Source organism: Suncus etruscus, chromosome 16, assembly GCF_024139225.1.
Source record: "Suncus etruscus isolate mSunEtr1 chromosome 16, mSunEtr1.pri.cur, whole genome shotgun sequence".
In the NCBI taxonomy this organism is placed as follows: Eukaryota; Metazoa; Chordata; class Mammalia; order Eulipotyphla; family Soricidae; genus Suncus; species Suncus etruscus.
The window spans coordinates 11,895,529-11,920,692 of record NC_064863.1 but is presented as its reverse complement, the minus strand read 5'-3'; the positions used below and the strand labels follow the sequence as shown (position 1 = coordinate 11,920,692).

The 25,164-nt window shown below is 42.1% G+C and overlaps 1 protein-coding gene and 1 non-coding gene across 2 annotated transcripts in view; both read left to right on the top strand.

Moving 5' to 3' along the window:
• PROM1 (prominin 1) overlaps positions 1-25,164 on the top strand; it is a 104,571-nt gene that overhangs the window by 31,119 nt on the left and 48,288 nt on the right. The window contains exons 3-4 of the mRNA XM_049789976.1: positions 10,753-10,811; positions 18,477-18,682. Of these exons, the coding sequence (XP_049645933.1) occupies positions 10,753-10,811; positions 18,477-18,682 (265 nt within the window). The remainder of the gene's footprint in view (positions 1-10,752; positions 10,812-18,476; positions 18,683-25,164) is intronic.
• Positions 959-1,091, top strand: LOC126032702 (small nucleolar RNA SNORA51). Its single transcript, XR_007503924.1, has one exon. It is a non-coding gene; the product is annotated as a small nucleolar RNA SNORA51 (small nucleolar RNA).

Below are 25,164 nucleotides of genomic sequence, written 5' to 3'. Positions count from 1 at the left end.
GAAAGAATGATGCAAGGAGTTTTCATATGATGATTTTATCTGATTTTGTCTATTTGTTTATCCCTTTTAATTAATTACACATACAACCCCCCCCCAATCACCACTAGTTTTCTTTGCTAGAACATTTAAAGCAAACCCAGATGTAAGATTAATTTACCTTACATCAAAATGTATATTTCGCAAGAGTATTGACATTTCCCATTATCCCTCTGGCATTATCAAAACTAGTAAGAATTCTACTTTGTAGTATTAATTCTCATGATCACTTAATACCCATGTTTCCCAAATTATCTTTCTATTGATACCTTTCCTTTTTTGAGAGAGAATCCTAACAAGGAAGGAACAATAAAACGGAGATCTCTAAGCTTATCTGGATTACTATCCTCTGTTCTGAAAAATAAAGTCACTCAATACCTCCTAGAAACCTACATTTTTGAAGGAGTGAATAAACAAAACCCCCACAACCTCACCCAAGACATGCATTCCCCATTCACCCTCCCACTCATCATTCCAATACTCTCTAGGGAGAAAGCCCCCCCCCCCAACTGGGAAATAGTGTAATGCATCATGACTCCACAAAATGCAATAAAAACCTTTCCTTAATAGACAAGAAAGTAGGCTAATTGGCTATTTGCATTATTGGAAGTAGAGTTTGGAAAAAGGAGAAAGTGATTGCACAGGAAGATGAGCACTATCTAAGAATATTTTCACTCCCAGATATTTGGAATAATTTCAAATTTCATTTGTTATAAGAATAGTACTGAAGTACTAAAGTACTGAAGTAGAAAGCCTGTCTAGAGTACAGGCCTGTGTGGGGTGGGGAGGAAGGACACTTGGGATATTGGTCATGGGAATGTTGCACTGGTGAAGGATTATACATACATACATACATACATACATACATACATACATACATACATATATATATATATTAAAAAATCAAAAAAAGAAAAGATAAGGCCCCCCAATTCTTACCACAGGCTGTGTCCTTTACACTGACTGTATAAAAAGAGAAGGTACAGTAAATGCACCCCATATACACCTCTACCCAGGCCCTTTGCCTGGTCTGTATTGTGAATTGGGGGACAAAAAAAAAAAAGAATTGTACTGAAGAATAATTCTACATTCTTGATCCAGGTTCTTTCATTGCTATTATTACTGCTATGATACTAACTACTTTATTATGCATCTCCTAAGAAGTTGTTTTCCTGCATATCCACTGGAAAGTATGATGTTCAGAACATTTAGCATTGTTTTCTTCATTTTTTTTTTTAAGTTTCTGGATTTTGGACCACACCCAGTGGTGCACGGGGGGTTACTCCTGGCTCTGCACTCAGAAATCACCCCTGACAGGCTCAGGGGATCATATGAGATGCTGGGGATCAAACCCAGGCTGGTCCTGGGTTCAAGGCAAACACCCTACCTATTGTGTTCTGGCCCCAAATATTTAGCAGTGTTAATAATAACAATTTGGGAAGGGGCCACTCTTCTTTCCAGATTGCAGGGAAAAGTCTGTGTGACTGGTACCTCGTGCCTTCTTTAGTGTTTTTGATTAAATCATCATTTGTATTTGCTCGTTTTATAGGTGAAGTTGAGGCCAAGGGAACTTCTGTAATATGACACATATTCCAATCTATCACATAAATTGAAGTTCTAGAAGCAAGACTGGGGGCTTGCTCTGAATCAGATCTGATTCCTCACAGCCCTACTCTCTTGGACTGCGAGGCTGCCTGATCAGCTCAGCCCAGGAGGGAATTCAGACTTCCAACAAATATTCTCTTCTTTCCTCTCCCTTCTCTCTAAAGTACTCAAAAGGACTGGAGAAACAGGTTGGCGGGGTTGAGCTCATACTCTGCATGCAGTAAGCCCAGGGTTGAGCCTCAGCACCACATGAAATCTCAGCACATCAGGGAGTGTATCTGGAGCACAAAGCTTGGAGTTGTACCCTAGCACCATCAGGTGTAGCCTAACCACTAACCCCCCAAACTAGTGTACTCCAAAAAAAAAATAGTTAGAATGTGAGACATAGGGGTATCAAACTAGTTAGAAACTAGAACTAAGCAGGAAAGGTTTTCACAATTCTTAGAAAATGAAGTACTTACTGGACTTGGGCCCAGAGTGATAGCACAGCTGGGAAAGCACTTGCCTCACATGCAGCCAACCTAGGTTTGAACCTCAATACCCCATATGGTCCCTGAGCACTGCCAGAAGTGATTCCTGATTACAGAGCCTGAGGTAATGCTTTAGCTCACCTGATGTGCCCCACCCTCAAAAAATAGAAATTAAAAAAAAAAAAAGAATTCACTGGACTGATAGAAGATGAAGAAATTTGTGTTATTTTTAGAGTCCTCTTATTCAACTTGACAATGACTGGTTAGGTTTAGAGAATAAGGGGTTAAATTAATGCCTCTAAATTAATCAGGGATTCAATTTAGTAAATATGGGAAATTCTAAACACTCCCTTTTTATTTTACTCTGAGTTATAAACATAAGGTCCCTCAACTGCCCTTTTATTATTACTTCTTTATGCTTTTAAATTCCTGTCTGAAAGTTCTAACATCTGGATTACCTCTAGGTCTCTTTCTCCCTCGGTTAATGGGTCATTCCCCACCCCCACTCCTATATTTTTTCCCACTCCTATTTTTTAAATGTCTTGTAATTTTTGGCTGAACAATGGACAACATCTGTAGAGCCTTTGAGAATGTGCTGCATTATCTCTAGACCTGGATGTGGACATTTATCTTCATATGCCAGTACTGAGAATGGGGCACGAATCTAGTTATAAGTTCAGCCTGTGTGTTGCTGCCGCCGCCACCTCCAATGTTCCAGCTTTCAACTCCTCCATGGTAGACAGCTGTTCCCATGTGTCTAAAGTGAGGTTGGTATACTAGAAGTTTTACCATATGCTCCTGATCCATCCTGAGCTTCCAACAATCCTGCTTCTCAGGGCCCATGGGCTAGGCCCCTTTATCCAGTTCTTGTCCCCATGTTCATGGTAGAGGTGCTTGTTAGTTGGTACCTAGCTCCAGCTTTGGTTTTGTGAGGGGAGGATTTTCTCGGTGCCCCTGTAGCCCCTTCCCATGCCAGCCCAACTTTTACCTTGACTCTTATTTGGTCTTGCGATGGTGACCTATCTGTCCTGGCCTCAAAGGGCAACTTCCTACAGATGTTTTCCTTCCCCTGAGCAGCAAAGCTCTGCTGACCCTCTTACCCTAGGACTAGTAGCTTCTGCCCTCTCCCTCAGAGGCAGCTGCTTTTACTCTCACCAATACAGTGGTTCTTGGGGCCTGGACTGTAGTAGGCCCCTCACCTTCCCCAGCAGCTGTCAGGCAGGCCAGGGAATTGGATGGAGTTCATGCCTCTTCCTACAATCCCATGTCACTGAGGACACTTTCTTCAGTCCCCTACCTTTCCTCAGTCCCTCTCAGAGACACTCACAGGAGACTTGAAGCAAAGCATTTTCTCTGAACTTTCTGGGTATGGTACCTGGACACAGCAGCCCTACTCAAATTGGTGATTTCTCCCTCTCTGCTTCAAAGTGTTTCTGTCCCTCCACCGAGGGAGTTGGCGCTTCATGGAATTGATGCATTTACTGTCTCAGCACTCCAAGGGTCCCAGTAAAGTTGTGATGTCCAATGTAATCAGACTTGCTCTTTTCACTGAAGGGATGGATGGGGGCTGGCATATTTCCTGCAGCCTAAGTCTCCACTGAACAATCTTAATGTCATGGGTGTCTCCAGACTGCAATTTCCTCAGTGACATGAATTTTATGATCTCTGGTTTGGATTGTATTCAAGTAACAGGAATATGTGCTGCAAATACAATGTTGGAGTTTTTTCTTACTTTTTTCCTAAGATTTTATAATTGGCTCTCCTATATTGAATTTAATAGCTCTTTCTTTCTTCTTTCCTTCTTCCTTCCTTTCTTCCTTCCTTCTTCCTTCCTTCCTTCCTTCCTTCCTTCCTTCTTTCTTTCTTTCTTTCTTTCTTTCTTTCTTTCTTTCTTTCTTTCTTTCTTTCTTTCTTTCTTTCTTTCTTTCTTTCTTTCTTTCTTTCTTTCTTTCTTTCTTTCTTCTTCTTCTTCTTCTTCTTCTTCTTCTTCCTTCCTTCCTTCCTTCCTTCCTTCCTTCCTTCCTTCCTTCCTTCCTTCCTTCCTTCCTTCCTTCCTTCCTTCCTTCCTTCCTTCTTTCTTTCTTTCTTTCTTTCTTCTTTTTTTAATTCTTTATATAACTCCACTTCACTGAATTTTTACCAACTTACCACTTAGAGCTTATGTCAGCAGCAACGTGTATTGTTTACATAGTACAACAAAGTTTGTACTCATGCTTTTATCCGTTTACATGATATTTAATTAACTTCATAATTAAATCAACAAGCACAAACAAAATGCATCACATGTATTGGAGACAAACATGAGGTTGGGGGCAGTGAAAAGCTCAGCTGGCATAAGCAGACAATTGGGATACTTCACGTCCCAAAAGAGAATGGATTCTGATACATTATCAACACAGCATGGGAAGAGTATATTTTGCCTGAAGCAAGCACTTGTTAGGACAAACTGCACTCTTCATGATCTTGAATATTTCATTATTTCTTTTCCAGTGATTATTTTTCAGACACCTCTTAAAGTTTCAGACTTTAACTTCCTTTCTATTAGGGTGTTGGCAACTACCCAGGATGTCTGTTCAAATTCCATAAACATGGCTTTAGCCCTCCTCTCTGCTACCAGAGAAAGTGAAATCTGATGGACACATACAGGAACTGGAATTTTGAACTGGATGGTTGAGAGCTGTGTCTTTCTATCTAGCTTGTTTTTCTGTGGATAGTCGAGGGAGAGGTAGACATTTGTCCATGAAAGTACGTTGCTTTAAAAGTTTTTAATGTTCCTTTATCAGTACTGTGCTTATTATTAGGAAAATACAAATCAAAACTTCATCAAGATATCACCTCAGGGCTAAGGGGAGAAAGGCCTATAACACAAAGATCTTAATAAGCACGTATTGCTGATGTGGAGTAAAAAATGGCTCCCACCACATACACTGTTGAGGGGAATGTAAATTGGTTCAGTCCCTGGGAAATGTAGTCTGAAGGCTTATAAGGATGCTAGAGAAAGACATACCATAGGATCCAGCCACTCATTCCACTTCTCAGGAGCTGTCTAAACACTATAAAAACATTAAATTTTAAAAAAGGATATAGTTACTCCTCTATGTATTGCTCTGCTTTAACAGTAGCCAAGATTTGGAAACAGCCAAATTGACTAACAACAGAAGTGTGGATAAAGGTGTGGAATATACATATGATGGAATGTAATATGTGGATATGATATATGGACTATTATAGAATATGTGGAATATATCTATATATGGAATGTAATATATCTTGAATATATAATAATACTTGATATATTATATATGTTCCATATATCAATTTCACATATTATATGTCATATGTATCCCATATAGTATATATGGAATCAAATATGGACATATAAAATTTTATATGGAATATAATATGATAAAATACTCAGCTATAAGAAAAGATAAAGTCCAACAACTTGCTCTTCAGTCAGTGAGAACTATTCCTGAAACATTTGCTGCATTACACTAATAAGGAAGAATATTTCAGGGAATATTCCACAGGATACTTTGGAAAAGAAATCTTCCTTTCACTCTGCTTCCTGCCCTCAGATTCTGCCCCCCACCCTTGTCCATTCCCAAGGCTTTTGTCACAAAAGGCTGGGGGGGGGGGGCCGGGCGGTGGCGCTGGAGGTAAGGTGCCTGCCTTACCTGCGCTAGCCTAGGAGACGGACCGCGGTTCGATCCCCCGGCGTCCCATATGGTCCCCCAAGCCAGGAGCGACTTCTGAGCGCATAGCCAGGAGTAACCCCTGAGCGTTACCGGGTGTGGCCCAAAAACCAAAAAAAAAAAAAAAACAACAAAAAAAAACAAAAGGCTGGGGGACACTCTCTTTCGAGTGGTTGGGACGTGGGTTGTGGGACCCTCCTTGTGGTCTGCACTCCTTATTGACTCCCATTTCCTGCAAAATCTTCAGAGCAAACTTTGCCCATTGACAGCAGCTGTAAATGGAATTGCATGATGCTTTCATGGAGAACAGGAACCAACTAAGAGGGCACTGCCTTCGTATTTGGACCTTTGTTATGACTCCCCATAGTCACCCATGGTGAAAATACAGCTGTTCCCCCAGTCCCAAATCTGGTGACCCACCCCAGCATCATTCAAAGGCTCTTCGCTCCCAAGTCCTTTACCAACACTCAGCTTTGTCAGGAACTCGGAGCAACTGAAGACCTCAAAATCTCTCTGCACTCATGTACCCCAAGTGCCTGCTTCCTCAGAAGGGAGTGGGTTAAGAAGGGAGTGATTTAAGGACAAAACTATCCCATCACAGCCTGGCTGCATGCCCCCAGGACCTAGAGCACACCTAGGTGAAGGATTGGGGCCTCCCAGATTATTCAATGCCAGGATCTTTCCAAGATCAGCTTCTTGGTCTACAGCTTCGTTCTAGGATTTGGCAGCATCAGTTCCAGTAAAAGCTGATTTGTTTCTGAGCTTCCAGGAGGAGCTGTTTCAGCCCACAGGTGGGGGCTCTACAGACTCACAAATTGTGTGGTGACAATGAAGGCAAAGCATGCCCAGGGTGTTTGATAGGTTTTTGCTTGTTCTTTGTGCCAAATCTGAGACTTGGGGCTTGGGGCTACCCCGACTCAATAATCAGGGTTCACCCTGGTCATGCAGGGGACTATGCAGAGCTGGTGAGCAAACATGGATCCCTGCATGCAATGCTTATTCTTGGCCCCTTAAGCTCTACAACCCCCCATATGGTACTTTTTCCCAGGGGGCCTCCCAAACAGAGCTCATAGTGGCCAACGGCCAACTAAACTGGCAGTTTGATGCAAGGGTGTTGCAAAGATTCTCTGTGCTGAGGATTACTCAGGCTTACCTGGTTCTGCTCTGAAAACCTCCAGGGGTCTACTCAGCAGTGCTTAGGGTTGAATCCTTCAATGTTCAGAAGATTAAGTGGTGACAAGAATTAAACTATTTTGGGCAAAGGCTAATCAGTGCCCTAACCACTAGACTATCTCCCTAGCCTCAGGTATTTGAAGTCAAGGAGAGAGGAGTCCGCCTTAGGAGTACTTCATTATGTAACAGAGGGCAGGGAACACATTTAATTCATTCTAAGATCCCTGGCATGGCTTTGAAATGCCTGAAATGTCCTTCCTTTCACCAAGAAACAAACCACTGGCTGCAGATTTGATGGGTATAATGACATGCTTGGTGAAACAAGAGTCCAACGTCAGGTTGATACTCCAGCACCAAATTCCCAGGGACTAGCTGTTGCTATAGTTTCTGCAACTCCAGGGCCTGACTTGCTTGCAGTGTTGGACTCTCTCAAATCACTTATTTGGACTCAGGCTCACACCACAGACAGACCAGGCAAATGCGAGCTGAGGAGTGCACAGATCATGCTCCTTCTGACATCCGAGGTCAGCAAACACACAGCTGCTGTACAACAAGGGTGTTCCTCAGAAAAGCCACATACGTAGCCTTGTGAGGCCACACATAAGATTTGAGTTCTGTCCTTGTCTATGGAAATCTTTTCAAAAGATACCCGTGTGCTTGCATTTTAATTCAGCACATAGCAAATGAATTTACCCTTTTGGAGAATGTTTAAGGGCTGTGGTTCAGGGTTATTTCTCCACTGTTATGGCTTGTCTCCAGCTCTCACTAGGTCCCCTGTGTGACCTCCCAGCTTGGATTGGGGGCTCACTCTCTGTACTATTTATCCGGCCCTTCCCTTGATAAGATGCTAATCTAAGTGTTGCTGTGTCCCTTGTAGCTATCAACCACCTTTTGTAGAGGTCAACACCTGTAGTTGGTGGACTTTGAGGGCAAGATTCCTTTGATTATGTGAGTGAATACCATGCTGTGGGTTGAAAGTTTTTGTTTTTCTGTAAAAGTTCTGTTTAGTAGCAATGACATGTTAGTTTTGCAATAGTTGAATTAAAAGAGCAGGGGCTGGAGAGATGGCGCAGCAGTAGGGCATTTGCCTTGCATGCCTGCTGATCTAGGATAGACTTCAGTCCAATCCCCCGGTGTCCAATATGGTCCCCCAAGCCAGGAGTGATTTCTGAGCACATAGCCAGGAGTAGCCCCTGAGCATCACCGGGTGAGCCCCCCCCCCCAAAAAAAAATAAAATAAAAAAAAGTTTTTCAGAGCAAGCACTAAAATTCCCAGAGAAGGGAGAAACTGCCTCTAAACCATAACATTAACCTGGGATTCTTGCCAGTCTTTCAGTCCCTTAGTTCCTTCAGCAAGCATCTCTTTTTCCCTCTCTGTGCATCTCCCTGTTGCTGCCCCTCTCACCTCCTACTGGCCCCGTTTGGCAAATGCTAACTAATATCCTGGTTCTGGCAGTTATTCTGACAGTATTATAGGGTTGTTTTTGCAGAAAAGCCTAGTGCCCCACCCCAGCTCCCCCATTCTGTTATCCTTCTTTATTAATTCCCAATTACTTGATTTGGGGGAGAACATTTATAAATGATGTTTTGGAAACTTTTTTCTCTTGTACCTTGCTGTTTGTTTATAGAAATGTACCGAATTTCTTTGTGATGATTATGAAGACTGCTATCTTATTGCGTGACTAGTTGTCTCTGGAGTTTTGGGTGAACTCTGACCCTGTCATTTCCCCTTTTTTAATGATGGTTTTATTTTGGGAACCAGGACTGGCCTCCTAGAAACTGTTTGGAAGAATTCCTGTTCCTTCAATTTTTATTTATTTATAATCTGGGAATAGGAAGTATGTCCCCTTTGAAAGTTCACGAAAATTCACTATTGAACCCATCTAGACCTCAAGCTTATGTTTGGGGGAGACTTGATTCCTGTTTTAATCTTTCTGCTAGTCTGTTCAGGTGTTCTACATTCTTGTGATTGAGTTTTGTGAGACTGTAGGATTGTCTAAAATTTTATTCACTTCTAGGTTCCCTGAGTTCAGGATATAAACTTGTTCATTGTATTCTCATAGGTTGGAAATAAAAAAAAACTCTCTTTTGAATTTCTGTGGTGTCTGTTGTGATGTCTCTCCACTTCTGTTTGGATTTATTGGTTCTCTCTCTTTTGGAGGTTGGGGGATACTACCAAGTAGTTTTCACAGCAGTGGAAGCTGGGTCTCCCATCTAAGAATGTTCTCCAGCACACTAAACTATCTCTTTATTCCTCAGTTCCTTTTTCTAAAGGCAGCCACCATGCTTGTTTGTGTGCCTTCCATTCTCTTACACATAACAACAAACAAAATGACAACCACTCACCATTGATAATTAACAAAATAATGGCTCTAGCACCTCATCAGGAATATCTGTAAGTTTAACTGACTTGTTATTTTCCATGAGCTTATGGCAAAGAGTGAATGTAAATGATTATTTTATGATCAATGCTAATTCTATGCCACCACTGCTTTGCACTGTTAGGTCAGTTCTTAACCTAATTGTTACCCCAATCTGGGGGAGGAATGCTCATTCTAAGACTCTCAATTATATCTGAAACCACTTGTAAGCCTGAGACCAGTAAAGTCTTTCATCTGTACAGACAGAAATGTGATAAAGTATAATTGGCTAATTATGAACTGTAAGAGTAACAACAATCATACTAAGGTAGTGCAATTGTGACAATATTTTTTGGGGGGGCACACCTGGTGATGCTTAGGGATTATTCCTGGCTATGTGGTCAGAAATCGCTCCTGGCTCGAGGAACCATATGGGATGCTGGGGTATTGAACAGCATTCTTTCCTAGGTTAGCACGTGCAAGGCAAATGCCCTCCTGCCTCCGCCACTGCTCTGGCCCCATAACAATATTTTTTTTTTACTGAAACTATGGGAATCCTATGTCCCTCTCAAATCTTCTTGAACATAGATACTTGATAACCTGGACCCTACTAATAGGTACTAGATGATAAGATCCTATAAAGTTAAATATTAATTTGTAGAAACCGTCAATGATTTTTGGTCAGTAAATATGTTAACAATCTAACAATATTTCATTGATTGAAATCTCAAATAAAATTTTAATCTCTCAACCAGACCAACAAAGCAATTGGCAAAGTAGTTAATAAAAAATAGCCACAAACATAGTACAGCAGGGGTGGGAGGGGCACTTGCTTTGCATCTTGATGTCCTGGGGTTTGATCCCCAACACATCATATCATTCCTTGACCCCCCACCAGTAGTGATCCCTGCCTGAACACAGTGGCAGATGCCTTGTGCACAGCTGGATATGGTCCCCCCAAACAAACAAAACCCCAAAGAGATTTTTTCTTAAAATATAGAGGGATCCTTATTCCCTCAGTAATTTGTTTACATTAATAAATAAGAATAAAATGACAAGAAAACTAAAGAGCAGGCCGGAGAGATAGCATGGAGGAAAGGCGTTTGCCTTTCATGCAGGAGGTCATCGGTTCGAATCCTGGCATCCCATATGGTCCCCCGTGCCTGCCAGGAGCAATTTCTGAGCCTGGAGCCAGGAATAACCCCTGAGCACTGCCGGGTGTGACCCAAAAACCACAAAAAAAAAAAAAAAAAAAAAGAAAAGAAAAGAAAAGAAAAGAAAGAAAAAAAGAAAACTAAAGAGCAGAACAGTGATTGAGAGCATATATTTGATAGACCTTTATTTCTAAATATGCAGTTTTATTTTTACTGAAAAAAATCTTATTAACATTTTGCTTTTTTTCTTCTCTCCTAGATATTATGAGAGAAATTATAAAGAACAAATTTGGATTCAAATCAACTAATCTTAACCAGGTAATTTTTATTGACATTTGTTATATTTAAAAATATGAAGAAAACTTTGGGTTAACTTAGAAGAAAATCTTTGAACAATTGGTTTTTTAATTTAGTAATCTTTTTTTCACTAACAGCTGTTATGGAATATTGAATGCCTTTGTAAATCACATTTGAACTACAGAAGAAATTTCAGAAGTGATATTTGAAGGGATTTTCATCTTGCTAAGCTGTTACTTAAAAATTGTCTTAAAAGAAATATGCTATTTATCTTTTTAGCCAAGTGAGAAGAACTCAAGAGAGGTGTGAAGAGTCCTCAAAAACAGGAATGTGACTTTGATTACAATAACTTTTTTTTGGGGGGGGGCACACCCGGTAACGCTCAGGGATTACTCCTGGCTATGCGCTCAGAAGTCGCTCCTGACTTGTGGGACCATATGGGACGCCGGGGGATCGAACTGCGGTCCGTCCTAGGCTAGCGCTGGCAAGGCAGACACCTGACCTTTAGAGCCACCACGCCGGCCCAAACAAAAAAATTTTTTTTTGGTTTGGTCACACCCGGCAGTGCTCAGGGGTTCCTCCTGGCTCCACTCTCAGAAATCGTTCCTGGCAGACACAGGGAACCATATGGGATGCCGGGATTCAAACCACCGCCCTTCTGCATGAAAGGCAATTGCCTTACCTTCATGCTATCTATCGAGCCCCTTGATTACAATAACTTTTTATTGGTATGTGTGCGCACTTGATGAGAATTGGCAAGGACATGAAGATGTGGAGACCTAAGGACTAAATCGCAGAGACTGTTTCTAAGAAGACCTTTGCTTCTATGTTGATAATAAAATTAGCACATTGGGTCCATAGAGCTAATTTAGTGGTGAAGCCACATATCTGCTATGCAACCAATGCTGGTTCGAACCTCAGCACCACATGGTCCCCTGAGCACTGCAGGAAACAACCCTTGAGCTCTGTTGCATGTGGCCCAAATTCCCCATTCCAAAATGAGTGTGTCGCTTGCTCTGTGCTCAGAAGGCCAGCCAGTCTAACCAAGCCTGGGTGGAGGTAAGGGTGCTCGTTTGGATTCAGGTCTCAGGATGGGAGGACCCAGAGGTTCCCCTGAACAGGGTGACAATTGTGATCTGGAGTTGTCATTTGTCATCTGCAAAGGCTTTTTCATCTCATCAATCCTGGTGGTTGGTTTGGTAGTCAACGTGGAGTCTCTATAAAACTGAGTGTCTCTGCTTTCCTACTTTTTTCCAATAGAAAGAAAAACAGTCTCCTTGTTCCTCTTCCCCTCTTTTTCCTTCTCCCTCTCTCTTTTCTCCTCCCTCTCCCTCCCCCACCCCTCTCTCTGTCTGTCTCTCATGCTACTTTAAGACCTCCAAAAAAAAAAGAGAGAGAGAGAGAGAGAAAGAAAGAAAGAAAGAAAGAAAGAAAGAAAGAAAGAAAGAAAGAAAGAAAGAAAGAAAGAAAGAAAGAAAGAAAGAAAGAAAGAAAGAAAGAAAGAAAGAGAAAGAGAGAGAGAAAGGAAGGAAGGAAGAAAAGGAAGAAAGAGAGAAAGGAAGGAAGAAAAGGAAGGAAGAAGGAAGGAAGGAGGTAGGGAAGGAGGAAGGGAGGGAGGAAGGAAGGAAGGAAGGAAAAGGAAAGAAGGAAGGAAGGAAGGAAAAGAAAGAAAAGAAAGAAAAAGAAAAACAGACAAAATGCACAGGGGTCAGAGTGCAAGGGAATCCCAGGAATGAACCAAATCCTGTGCCCCATGTGGAACTGAGGGCTATTCCTTCTAGTTACCTAAAGATAAGAGGTTCAATCAAGAAAAGGCCCCATAGTATTAGATGAATTTGGGAGGGGGACTTTGTGATCATTGGGTAAACATTGGGGGGGTATATTAGTCCAGGATGTCCCCTGAGCGGGGAAGTAGGGAGATGCTAGCTAGGGCCCAGGGTGTGGGCCAAACCACCTGCCATATAGGCCTATGAGATTCATTCCACAGGGAAGAGGGCCACAGAATCCACCTGCTTAGCCCTTGACAAGAGGAATACATTTGGGCTATCAAAGATGAAAGAGGGCTGGGTAAGGACACTTGGGGGACGTCAATCCCTCTGAGCATCAGACCTTCAGTGACTCTGGGAGATGCCTCTGGGCAGAGTCAAAGGTCCCAGGAATTAGATGCTGAGGAGGCACCATGAGGCTCTGAGGAAATTTTCAGAGCACAATGCTCTGAAGGTAGACATGAACGGTAGAGGTTAGGAAGGAAAGGCTCTAACATCTAGAAACAGAATAGCTTCCCAATAAACAGTCATTGGGTCAAAATGAAAAATTAGAAATCAAAATGTGCGTGGTAGCCCCATTTTCCAATTATTAAACCATCCCCGATACTGTTCCATCATATCTGTGGAGATGTAACATCTGAGGTAGAGTTTTCCAGACTTGGTTTTCCTGGCCAGGCTTGGCAGTATAATTAGATTTTATTTTTACCAGAGAACATTTGGAAAGTCCATTCTAAGGCTCCCAAATTTTTCTGTCTCCCTTCCTACTCACAGCACCTCTCTCTTTCGGCCAGGGCTAGGGTCAACATGATGAAATTTGGCTTCACGGGAAATGGGGGATGCTTGGTCTCAGGCTACAGGCCACTCCCTCCCTCAGTTTATCCACTTACCTTATTCTGGTTGGACATGTGTGGTTTGCCAGGCCCAAGACCTAGCATTTGGGAGAGTCGACCATGTCAAGTCATGGCTTCATGGGGCAGGTGGAGAGATCTGTGGAAGCACGAGGAGGTGGGATACACCCCAGACCTGCACGCTGCTGGTATCAAGGCTGGTTTCCTGGAAGAAGCACACCCATTTCTAGACTTGGGTTTTCATTGGGAAAAGTGACTGGAAGAATGTTCTCCACAGGAAGACAAGAAGACAACAGCATAAGAGGGCTCACATTCTATAGGGAGGGTAAGCGGTGCTTTCTGAAAGTGAGAAAGAGAAAGAGATATGAAGAGAGAAAGCCAGATTAATTAATACAGAAATACATTAAGAAACATGAATTGGGGGCCAGAGATATATAGCACAGTTTGCTTTGCAAGCAGCCGGTCCAGAATGGACAGTGATTTGAATCCCAGCATCCCATACAGTCCCCCGTGCCTGCCAGGAGCGATTTCTAAGTGCAGAGCCAGGAGTAACTCCTGAGTGCTACAGGGTGTGACCCCCAAAACAAACGAACAAGCAAAAAAAAAAAAAAGAAAGAAAGAAACATGAATTGGTCCCACAGAGGGCACAGCAGTAGGGCATTTGCTTTGCATGTGCAAGGAGGCCCTGAATTAGATTTTGCCAGCACCACAACCAAATTGAACTGCAATTGATAGAAATCCTTGGAATTTTTTAATTTTTATTTATTTATTTATTTATTTATTTATTTATTTATTTATTTATTTATTTATTTATTTATTTATTGCATTTTGGGACACACCTGGCAGTGCTCAGGGGTTAAAGCTGGATCTGCACTCAGAAATCTCTCCTGGTGGGCTCAAGGGACTTTATGGGATGTCAAGATTGAACGTGGGTTGGCCAAGTGCAAGGCAAATACCCTTCCTACTGTACTATCACTCCAACCCCTGAATTCTTGGACTTTTATTAAGCCTGGAATGATATCACCAAGATTTTATTTTAGAAATGATCTTTGGGAGAATGCTGACTCTCTGACTCTGGGATCCTGTGCACCCACTCAATCTATTTCATGGGGTTCACTTGCTTTTGGTGCATCAACATCTATAACCTTCATCCTTGAGTTTCCCTGATTCACAAACTGAAGGAAAATTTCTCAGGAAATCCAGTGTCAGCCCGAATTGTAATTCCAGAGCTTGACTCCGTCCAAAGGGCTGTTTCTCTAATCAGTGCTCAAGTTTCATAGCCCTCTCTTGGGCCAGCCCTGTGCTCGCTCGCATGTCTCACTGTGGAAAATTCTGTTTTCTCTGTCATGGCTAATGAGACCCTTTCTGTTTTTGGATTCCATGCTATCTCTGCTTGCACAAACTCCTGCAACTCCTCTGACCTCCGCAGCCAGAAACTGCATTCTTGATTCTAAAGGTAAAACCTGAGTCTGCCGTGTTGTTTCCCTTTGTCTAGAGCCAGAGAGCCAGTAGTGATCTGCTTCTTTCTGATCCTGATGGAAGTTCATTTGTTCTTTTTTGCATGTTTTTGAATTGAGGGGACTTGAGTGTGAATGCCTCTGTGTTCCCACATGTGCCTCTTTCACGCCCACCACCATTTGCCCATTACTTTCCCCTAAGGAGACACTGGGCCAGACATTTCTTCTTCATATTCATCTTCTCCACCATTAAAAGGGTGATTTTAATTTTGGTTTGTTTCTTTGTTTGGGGGCCACACTCAGTGATGGTCTCAAGGTCTATTCCTGGCTCTGTGCATGGGAGAATGGGAAATGGGGGAGCACTCCTAGAAGTGACCAGGAGAAGTTATTATTCCAGGGGTCAAATCCAGACTTCCTCCAGATAAAGCATGCTCTCATGCCTTCTCAGCTATCTCCTGACACCCCCCAACACAGCTTTTGAAAATACATTTTGGTCTTCTCCTTCTATGTAATCCATCACTGATATATCCAGTATATCAATATAATATATCCAATAATTTACTACCCTGTCATAATATCCAATAATTTACATCCCTGTCAGACAATTAAAGTAACTCTCAGCATGACACAGCTGGTATTTGATGTAATATTTAAGTAACCCTGCAAAGGCCCTATATCCAACATAAAGCTTTGAAGTGGAAGTCAGGGCCCTGAAAATGCTTCAGTCTGTGTCCTCCACTGAATTTGGATTCAGTGTCTGCTGGAATTCAGACAGGTGTTTACATCCTTTTAAGAATAGTAAATAGGAGACTGGAGAGACAGCACAGCAGGAAAAATATTTGCTTGCTTGTGGCTGAACCACAAAAAAATAGTAACTAAGGGCCAGAGCAATAGTACAGTTGTTAGGGCATTTGCCTTGCATGCCACTGAGCTGGGTTCATTCTCATTTGGGATCCCATATGGTCTCTGAGCCTCACCAGGAGGAATTCCTGAGCAATGAATTATGAGTAACCCCTGAACACCACTATGTATGGCCCTAAAACAAAGCAAAAAGAATAATGAGTAACAGGCTGAAGAGTTAGTACAGCAGGTCACACTCTTGTTTTGCATGCAGCTGATTTATGTTCAATCATATAGAGTACCCCATATGATACCCTAAGCCTGACAGGAATGATCCCAGAGCACAGAGCAAGGAATAGGTCTCAACTCTCACTGGTGGGATCCAAAACAGACAAAGAAATAAAGGATAGTACCTAACAGTCTGGGAAGATTGTTCAAATGTTTGAGTGCACTAATTATGTGTGAGCAGCCCCAGTACCCCCACACTCCAGAATGGTCAAGCATGACTTTCATAAGAATAAAACATTTGTTGATGAGTCATCGCAAAATATGGATAAGTAAGATTTGGGGATTATGTGTCTGGCACTGATTTTTTTCAATTTGTCTATTGTGGAATGAAAATAGGGATCCAGGTGGTCAGGGGGTGGGGCTCAGAGTCAGTGGGGTGACTTGAGTGGGGGGAGCTGCAGCCATTTCTTTCGCCTGTGTTGTCCTGTTGAGTGTCTCTGCTATACAATTTCCATGTGTACCAGCTCGACGCTCATATGCATTTGCCCCCAGAGTTCTTTGCTTTTGGCTGTATGCGCACTGTGTGCCTGGCACCTGGCCAAGGTTTTCTGCCTTAATGTAGGCCATTATCTTCCCTTCTCCTCATGCTTCTGTGGCCAATGCTAATGTGTCATTTCTCCACTGTAGGGAACAAGAGGCCCCTGCTGGGATTTAAAGTGGATCCTCTGATTCTGAGCCCAGTGCTCTTTTCTCTAGACATCTCGTTTGAGCCAAGGAATGAGATATGTTTGGTCTGACTCTGCTCAGTGAGCCTTCCGAATGTCATTGCTCTCTGGCTCTCCCATTGCTTGGTTGCCAGCAGCTGATCTGCCATTTTCTCACACCCTCTGATAAAAGCTTGCCCTTTTTGTTACTCTGGCACATGCATGACTTGGAGCACTTGTGATTTTCATCTTCTAGTTGTATGCTTTCTGCATTCCATCCCAAAGAAAGCAAGTCAGGACCAGAAACATGGGCTTTGGGGTTTATGATTATGGAGAGCTGGCCCATAGAAACTTTTTTTTATAAATAAATTATTTTACAGCTTTAATAATTTTTATATATTTTATTTAAACACCTTGATTACATACATGATTGTGTTTGGGTTTCAGTCATGTAAAGAACACCACCCATCACCAGTGCAACATTCCCATCACCAATGTCCTAAATCTCCCTCCTCCCCACCCAACCCCTGCCTGTACTCTAGACAGGCTTTCTATAACCCTCATATGTTCTCATTATTACGATAGTTCAAAATGTAGTTATTTCTCTAAATAAACTCATCCCTGTTTGTGGTGAGCTTCATGAGGTGAGCTGGAACTTCCAGCCCTTCTCTCTTTTGTGTCTGAAAATTATTATTGCAAGAATGTCTTTCATTTTTCTTAAAACGCATAGATGAGTGAGACCATTCTGCATTTTTTTCTCTCTCTCTCTGACTTATTTCACTCAGCATAATAGATTCCATGTGCATCCATGTATAGTAAAATTTCATGACTTCATCTCTCCTGACAGCTGCATAATATTCCATTGTGTATATGTACCACAGTTTCTTTAGCCATTCATCTGTTGAAGGGCATCTAGGTTGTTTCCAGAGTCTTGCTATGATAAATAGTGCTGCAATGAATATAGGTGTAAGGAAGGGATTTTTGTATTGTGTTTTTGTGTTCCTAGGGTATATTCCTAGGAGTGGTATAGCTGGATCATATGGGAGCTCGATTGGCCCATAGAAACTTAAGGGCTGTCCAATTCACGTGTCGCCATGCCCAGTCTTGTGGACACATAGTAGGAGGTGCCACTTATGAAGTTACTCTGTCACAGTCACTCATCATACAAGATCTACAGTTTATATTAATAACCTTATTAGTCTTACACGTGTCATAATAACCTTATAAATTATGCACCATTATTTCCAGCATCTGATGGGGGGAAACCCAAACCTCTTATCCAGAAAGACCTCTTATCCAGAAAGTCTTAACTTTCGGGGAGAGTGTGTGTGTGTTTTCAGATCTATCCCTGAGGCTCTTGTACTTAACTATGAATTTTTCATGTATTGTTTCCATCCAAATTGCTTTTAACTCTTCCTGTCTGAGCAAGACATACTGTGCTAAAATTCAGACCTTCTCCTGTCATCCTATGTTCCTGGGAGGAAAGTACCTTAAGTGTGGATAGTTCGATAAGCAAATACTTCTGCCAACCTTGGTGATGCCATTTGAAAGCAAGCAAAATACCTCTGAGGTCTGAAGTGACCCATGTGCAATTTGGCCCTGCATTTTGATGTTTTTCCTTGAGAGTCGAAGGAAGTTAGTCCAACCCCTGACTCCGATTCTAATGAATCACATCTTTGTTTCTCAAAAGAGTTTCAAAACGGGAAATGATCAACACATTGAAATTCAGTTCACGAAGTCAAATATCTTATTGAAAATGAAGTGTATGCCCTGGGTGAAGGTGTCATTTGGTATGACATGTAACCAGCTGTGTCCCCCTCTACCCCCATTCACTCTCTTGCAGGTTGTTCACTATGAGCTCGGGATCCTTATTTGTGCCATCCTGGGACTGATCTTCATCATCCTCATGCCTATAGTGGGGTTTTGCTTTTGTGTGTGTCGCGTCTGTAACAAGTGTGGTGGGAAAATGCACCAGCGGGAGAAAGAGCAAGGACCGTACCTGCGACGCAACTATGCCATCTCCCTCTTAGTGCTCTCCATCATCATAAGGCAAGTAGAACTTTGGACGCGCATTGGTCGTATGTCAGGTTGATGAGGAATATGCCGTGTCTCACCCCTAAGTCCTGGAGTGAAAAAAAAAAAGAGCAACAACCATGGCCCCTACAGAGCAAAAAGAGGGAGAGCAGATGTGTTGGTCCATTTCCCTCAAAGGTGTCTCCATTGTCAGAGTTCATGGTTCCCCCAAGTGAGTTAGCTAGCATCTCACTTCCATGATAACCCAACCCTCTGTCCTGTGTTGATTCTTGAAGAGCAGTAGTCTCTCCTTCCTTGGTTTTGCTCTCAGGTAACTCCTAGGAAGCCTATGGGAAGATTTAGCAAGTATTTATTAGTTAATTGGTATCTAAGGGGATCTTGAGAAATAGGAACAATCCCTGACCTATGGGAGCTGAGAATCCAATCATATAAATGATACCACAGCCAGTATTCTTGAATTTGCCATGAAGACTCTACCTTTTCATGAAGTTTTCAAATATACTTTATGATTCGGGATGATAATGTGCCTCATATGTCATGATATTGGCCCCTGAATATGACCTGTGGTCTTTGCTCTATGTCTCCTCCTTCATTCACTCATTTATTCAGTTAGTGGATGTCAGTCATTCTAGTGGCAAAAGTGAAGTGCTTGAGACAGGAGGGTTGGGCAGTTGCCTTAACATTTTCTTTGCCACTTTCTCCAGTCAGATCATTGAATTTGTGGTCATATGCTTTTAAAATGTTTTTCTACATTTACTGGTACAAGAATTTAATGAGAAACCAGAGCACAGTAGATAGGGTGTTTGCCTTGCACACAGCAGACCCCAGTTCAGTCCTCTATATCCCGAGTACTGCTAGGAGTAATTTCTGAGTGTAGAGCCAGGAATAGTCCTTGAGTATCACCAGGTATGGCCCCAAAACAAAATAAAACAAAACAAAAAAGGACAAAACAAAAAATGAATTTAAGAAGAAAACAATCCAACAACATGTAAGCAGGTCTCCCCTCTGAGTTTTTAGCTATGAGCCCAAGAGGATAAGCCAACAGTGAAGGTATGTATAACTGAGAGTTTGGTATGAAAGGTCACTGGAATGTGGTTTGCTCTCTGGGCAGCCCTAGGAAAGAGCCCTGGGGAGAGACAAGGTGATAAAGGCAGGTTACAGGCTATCTTGTAGAACCAACTGAGAGCCTATGACAAAAAAAAAAAAAAAGAAATTCCAGAACAGAGAGACCCAAACCCTGGGCATCTATTACATGGCTCCCCTCAGGCTGGTCTGGCCATGTTTGTGCCACAATGATGCCACCAGGAAGGAAGATGACTGCTTGGTCTGAACATAGAAGGAATTCTTGGGATCCTTGCTCAAGAAAGTTTGTGCCTGATGTCGGCAGAAATGAAAGCAGAGCTTCAAACACTCAGAAATAAAGTTCCATCTTATGTCTTTATTCTAGCCTCTCTTCTCTGGGCTAGAGCAGAAGACTTATACAAAAATTTTTGGCAAGGCATCATAATTGCATATACAACCATTTAGTTTTCTCACTGGGCCCTAGACATAATGCCCTGGACAAACTACATGTTTATCTTTACCGACTGAGTTACCGACCAAGGGCAAGGCATAGCCCCCAGCCTCCATGATCCTCCAGCAAGGTCAGTTCCCAGAGACTGACTATAGTTTTGGCCTTGTTTCAGTTCATGTATTGAGAACTGAGGCTTGAAATATTAATCTTGATATGACTGCATGTAGGCTAACAGCAAAGCTAGATTTGAGAGTGTAATTATTCCGTAAGACTTTAAATAAAGAGTACTTAAATCTACACAAATGTTCCTAAAAAGGTGTGCTTATATAAATCTGAGTAATCTTTAAGAGAAGCTCTAAGAAAAGTTTTTAGAATGTTACTGAAGTTATATCTTAAATAATATTTATGCTACATCCCCCTTCTTCCTGAGTGCCTCATGGACAGGCGACCAAGGTTTTTCATACCTGTGAGTACAAGATTACTCTCCTAACGTCCTCCCCTACAGGTGCTACTTTTCAAACTCCCTCTCTGTGAGTACAGGCAGCTTTGAAAAGATCCTGCACTAGTCGACAGCTTTGAAAAGACCCTCCTAGGTCTCAGGGTCAGTTTACATGGGGGGATGAGGTAGAAGATGACAGTTGTGGGGTGGGGAAGGAAAATCTTGGCTACCTGCTGAAAGACTGGTCTCGTTGGAATTAGCACCACCATTGGGAATTTTGATTATCTGTTCACTGTACAACAGCACCCCCCAGCTATATTAAGGGCTTACTCCTGGTGTGTGCCCAGGAATTACTCCTGGCAGCACTTGGGAGTATAAGAGGTGCTGGGGTTCCAAACAGGCTCAGCTGCAAGGCAAGTTTGCCTTAACTACTGTGCTATCTCTCCCACTCACATGCCACTATTTAGAACTACCTACAGAATTACTCATACTCAAGGTTAAACTCAAACAGCTTGCCCACTTCCACCCAGGGCAAGGTGTTGCCAACTTCACTATAGCCATCACTATTTTCTTTTGAACAGACACCTTTGCCGAAAATAGAATAATAGTCCTCAATAATATGTGGATGATGGGGCTATAGTGAAAGAATTAGCTGATTTCATGGACTCGGGAAAACTGTGTTTGCTCTGAGCTAGTGCTTGGAGCAACTGGCCATCTTTTCCCTTTGTCTCTTTGACTCTGTATCTCTCAAACTTTATTTCTCTCTCTCAAGCTCTTTGCTGTCTTCTTCCTTTGTCTTTGACTCTGACCACCCCACCCACTCACCTCATCTTAATTGGACTGTTCCTTTACACTGGATTCTGATGTGCAGTCAGTAGCAATCCCAGTTGCCCTGTCTCTGTCCCGAGTCTTTTCAGGAATACACAGACCTGTAGCTGCAGGGGCACTTACATACTCATCATTTGCAGAAAGATGTCAGCTATAGCTGAAGGAACCATGTGACCCCACAGGGATCCTAGTGCACTTCTTGTGATCCATGATTCTCCTTCCCCCAACTCCCTCACAGACTGCAAAAAAGAGGTTCGGGATTGAGGTTTCTTTTAGCCTGATAACTTATCAAGTTATTAATTTGAACTGGATCTGATACATGCAATATAATTTCAGGAAATGCGTTTTACCTAAATAAATGTTTCCATAATTATATTTTCCATTTATAATGCATTCCTTAAATAATATGGGCTTTCTGGGGCCAGAGTGGTGGTGCAAGGGGAAAGGTGACTGCCTTACCTATGCTAGCCTAGGATGAACCGCGGTTTGATCCCCTGGCGTCCCATATGGTTCCCCAAGCCAGGAGCAATTTCTGAGCACATAGTCAGGAGTAACCCCTGAGTATCACTGAGTGTGGCCCAAAAACCAAATAATAATAATAATATGGGCTTTCAAGCTTTTTTAAATGAGTATATCCTGTAATGGGTTTCTCGTTTTAAAAATGGTCTGTTATTTGCACTGTCTACAACACTTACCATAGGCTTTATGTGTTATATGCATTATAGCTTATGCCAAGAAATGTTTATGTTATTTATAAAGTCACAAAACCATGCAAGGGCTTCCATGTTACTGTTGTGTCCATGGTTAGAATCCTTAGCACTACATATGGTCCCCTGACTACCAGGCGTCACTCCTGAGCACAGAGCCAGAAATGGCCCCTGAGGTGTGCTCTCAGATTCTCCCCCCCTCTCCCCACCAAACCAAAGTCAGTATATATTGTATATAAAATGAAGACTGGCTGGAGAGACAGTACAGTGCAGAGAGTGCTTGCTTTGCATGTGGCCAACCCACATTCTATCCCCAGATCTCAGATGATTCCTCAAGTACCTCAAGGAATAGTCCCTGAGTACAGAGCCAGAAGTAATCTCTGAACATTTCCAGATGTGGCCCGCAAACCAAAACAAACAAAAAAATGAAGTCTATAATTCTTTTTGAGAACTGAGCCATCCAGAAATTTTCAGTATATATATATATATATATATATATATATATATATACATATATATATACATATATATATATGTATATATATATCTTGGAGGAGGGCCACACCTGGTGATGCTCAGAAGTTACTCCTGACTATGCACTCAGATATAGCTCCTGGCTTTGGGGAACCATATGGGACACTGGGGATCGAACCAGGTCCATCCTGGGTCAGCCAAGTACAAGGCAAATGGCCTACTGCTGTGCTATTTCTCTGGCCCCCTAAAAAATATTATTATTTAGATTTTTTTTTAGAGTACAATGGATCTATAACCTCCTACACTTTTAGTTGCCATTTCTTTCTCCAGCCAGGCAAAACTGTCTAATTTGTAAATCACAATGTTAAATTTCAACAGAATTAAACCAAAGTCGAGCACTTCTTTGAGGATGAGTAAGTGCCAGATTTAGGACCAATTTATTTCCCATGACTTTAAGTGAATCTCAAAGAGATCTAAATAAGTGGCAGCCTCTGAGCCTGTTTTATTAACTCAAAACTCAGAGCAGAAGTTTAAAATTCTTTGCTTGGCTTTTTAAATGTAGGGTAGCTAATTAGATATCTTACTTTCGAAGTCTCCATTGGTTGTCAAGTACTTTCAACGTCATAAGTAGAATTAGAGGGCTTACAAGAAATCCACATTAACCAAGAAGGCCACCATATTTTTCATACCATATGACGCACTTTCTTCCCCAAAAGAGATGGGAGAGGGGGAATGTCTGTGCATCTTAGGGAGCGAATGCTGCCTGGAGCTGAAGCCTGATTGCAGGGGAGGAAAGCATCTAAAAACTATGTACATCTTATGGTCAGGTGCATCTTAGAGAGCAAAAAATATGGTAAAAATCAAGGGAAAAGAAAGATTTCTGTAACGTGATTAGATAGGAAAAAGGATAAATTATGTCCACAAAATCAGAAGAATAGATAAATTGGGAATGGGAACAAAATTAGAAAAGAAAAAGAAAAGGAAGACCCAAGTAAATGGATATCATAGATAAGAAGTATTTGTGAATGATATATATATATATATTTTTTGGGGGGTTTTGGGCCACACCTGGCATTGCTCAGGGGTTCCTCCTGGCTGTCTGCTCAGAAATAGCTCCTGGCAGGCACGGGAGACCATATGGGACACCGGGATTCGAACCAACCACCTTTGGTCCTGGATCGGCTGCTTGCAAGGCAAACACCACTGTGCTATCTCTCTGGGCCCATGAATGATATTTTTAAATTCTTCCAAAGACCTTGTACAATCGATTTGCTTTTGATGGGATCGATTTTATTATCTGTTGTTTTATATCAAGTGTCACAGTAAAAAATAAAGTTGCTTTTAGAGACTAGAGAGATAGCACAGCAGGTAGAGTGCTTGCTTGCATGTGGTCAACCTGGGCTCGATCCTCAGCATCTCTTATGGTCCCCCAAACACCACCAGGAGTAATCCCTGAGTGTAAAGCCAGGAGTAACCCCTGAGGGTCACTGTGTGTGCCTCCCAATAAAAAACAGTTGGTTTTTGTTTTTGTATTTATTGTTATTTTCTTTTTTTAGTTTAGAGGTCAAACCCAAGACCAAAAATATGCAAAGCAAATGCTCTACCACTAAACTACCTTCTGGTCTACGAAGTTGGCTTATATGTGGGTTTGTTGTTGTTGTTGTTGTTGTTGTTGTTGTTGTTGTTGTTGTTTTGGGGTCACATCAGCGGCACTCAGGGGTTACTCCATTCCCTGCACTCAGAAATCACCCCTGGCAAGCTTGAGGCTCATATGGGATGCCGAGAACTGAACCACCATCAGTCCTAGGTCAGCTGCATGCAAGGCAAACGCCCTACCTCTGTGCGATTTCTCCAGCCCTGTTGGTTTATATGTTTGGTTTTTTATTTTCCTTTTGGAGGCACACGTGGAGGTACTCATGGCTTACTCTTCCCTGGCTCTGAGCTCAGAAATTACTCCTGGTGGTATTCAGGAACCATATGAAGTGACAGGGATTGAAGGGAAATGTCTTACCCTACCATTGTGCTATTTATTTGGTCCCTGAAGTAGGTTTCTGAATTAGTCCTGAGTGCACTGATTTTTTTCATCCATTTTTTTATTAAAAAAAATATATATATATATTTTTTTTTGTTTTTGGGCCACACCCATTTGACGCTCAGGGGTTACTCCTGGCTATGTGCTCAGAAATTGCCCCTGGCTTGGGGGGTACCATTTGGGATGCCGGGGGATCGAACCGTGTTCCGTCCTATGCTAGCACTTGCAAGGCAGACACCTTACCTCTAGTGCCACCTTCCCGGCCCCCTAAAATATATTTTTATTTTTAATTGAGAAATGCAGAGGTGTTAAGGAGAAAAATTGTCCAAGGCTATGTGGAATATATGCTCCTCTCCTCGCTCTTTTTCAACTATCCCACAGACAGCTGGGGGGTGTTAGAATTTTCCAGACTCCAACATATGTTTATAAAAGCCTTGTTTGACCTCAGCAGAAGACTAAATTTTCACCCCTTACTGTAGACCATTTAAGCAGATGTGACTAACT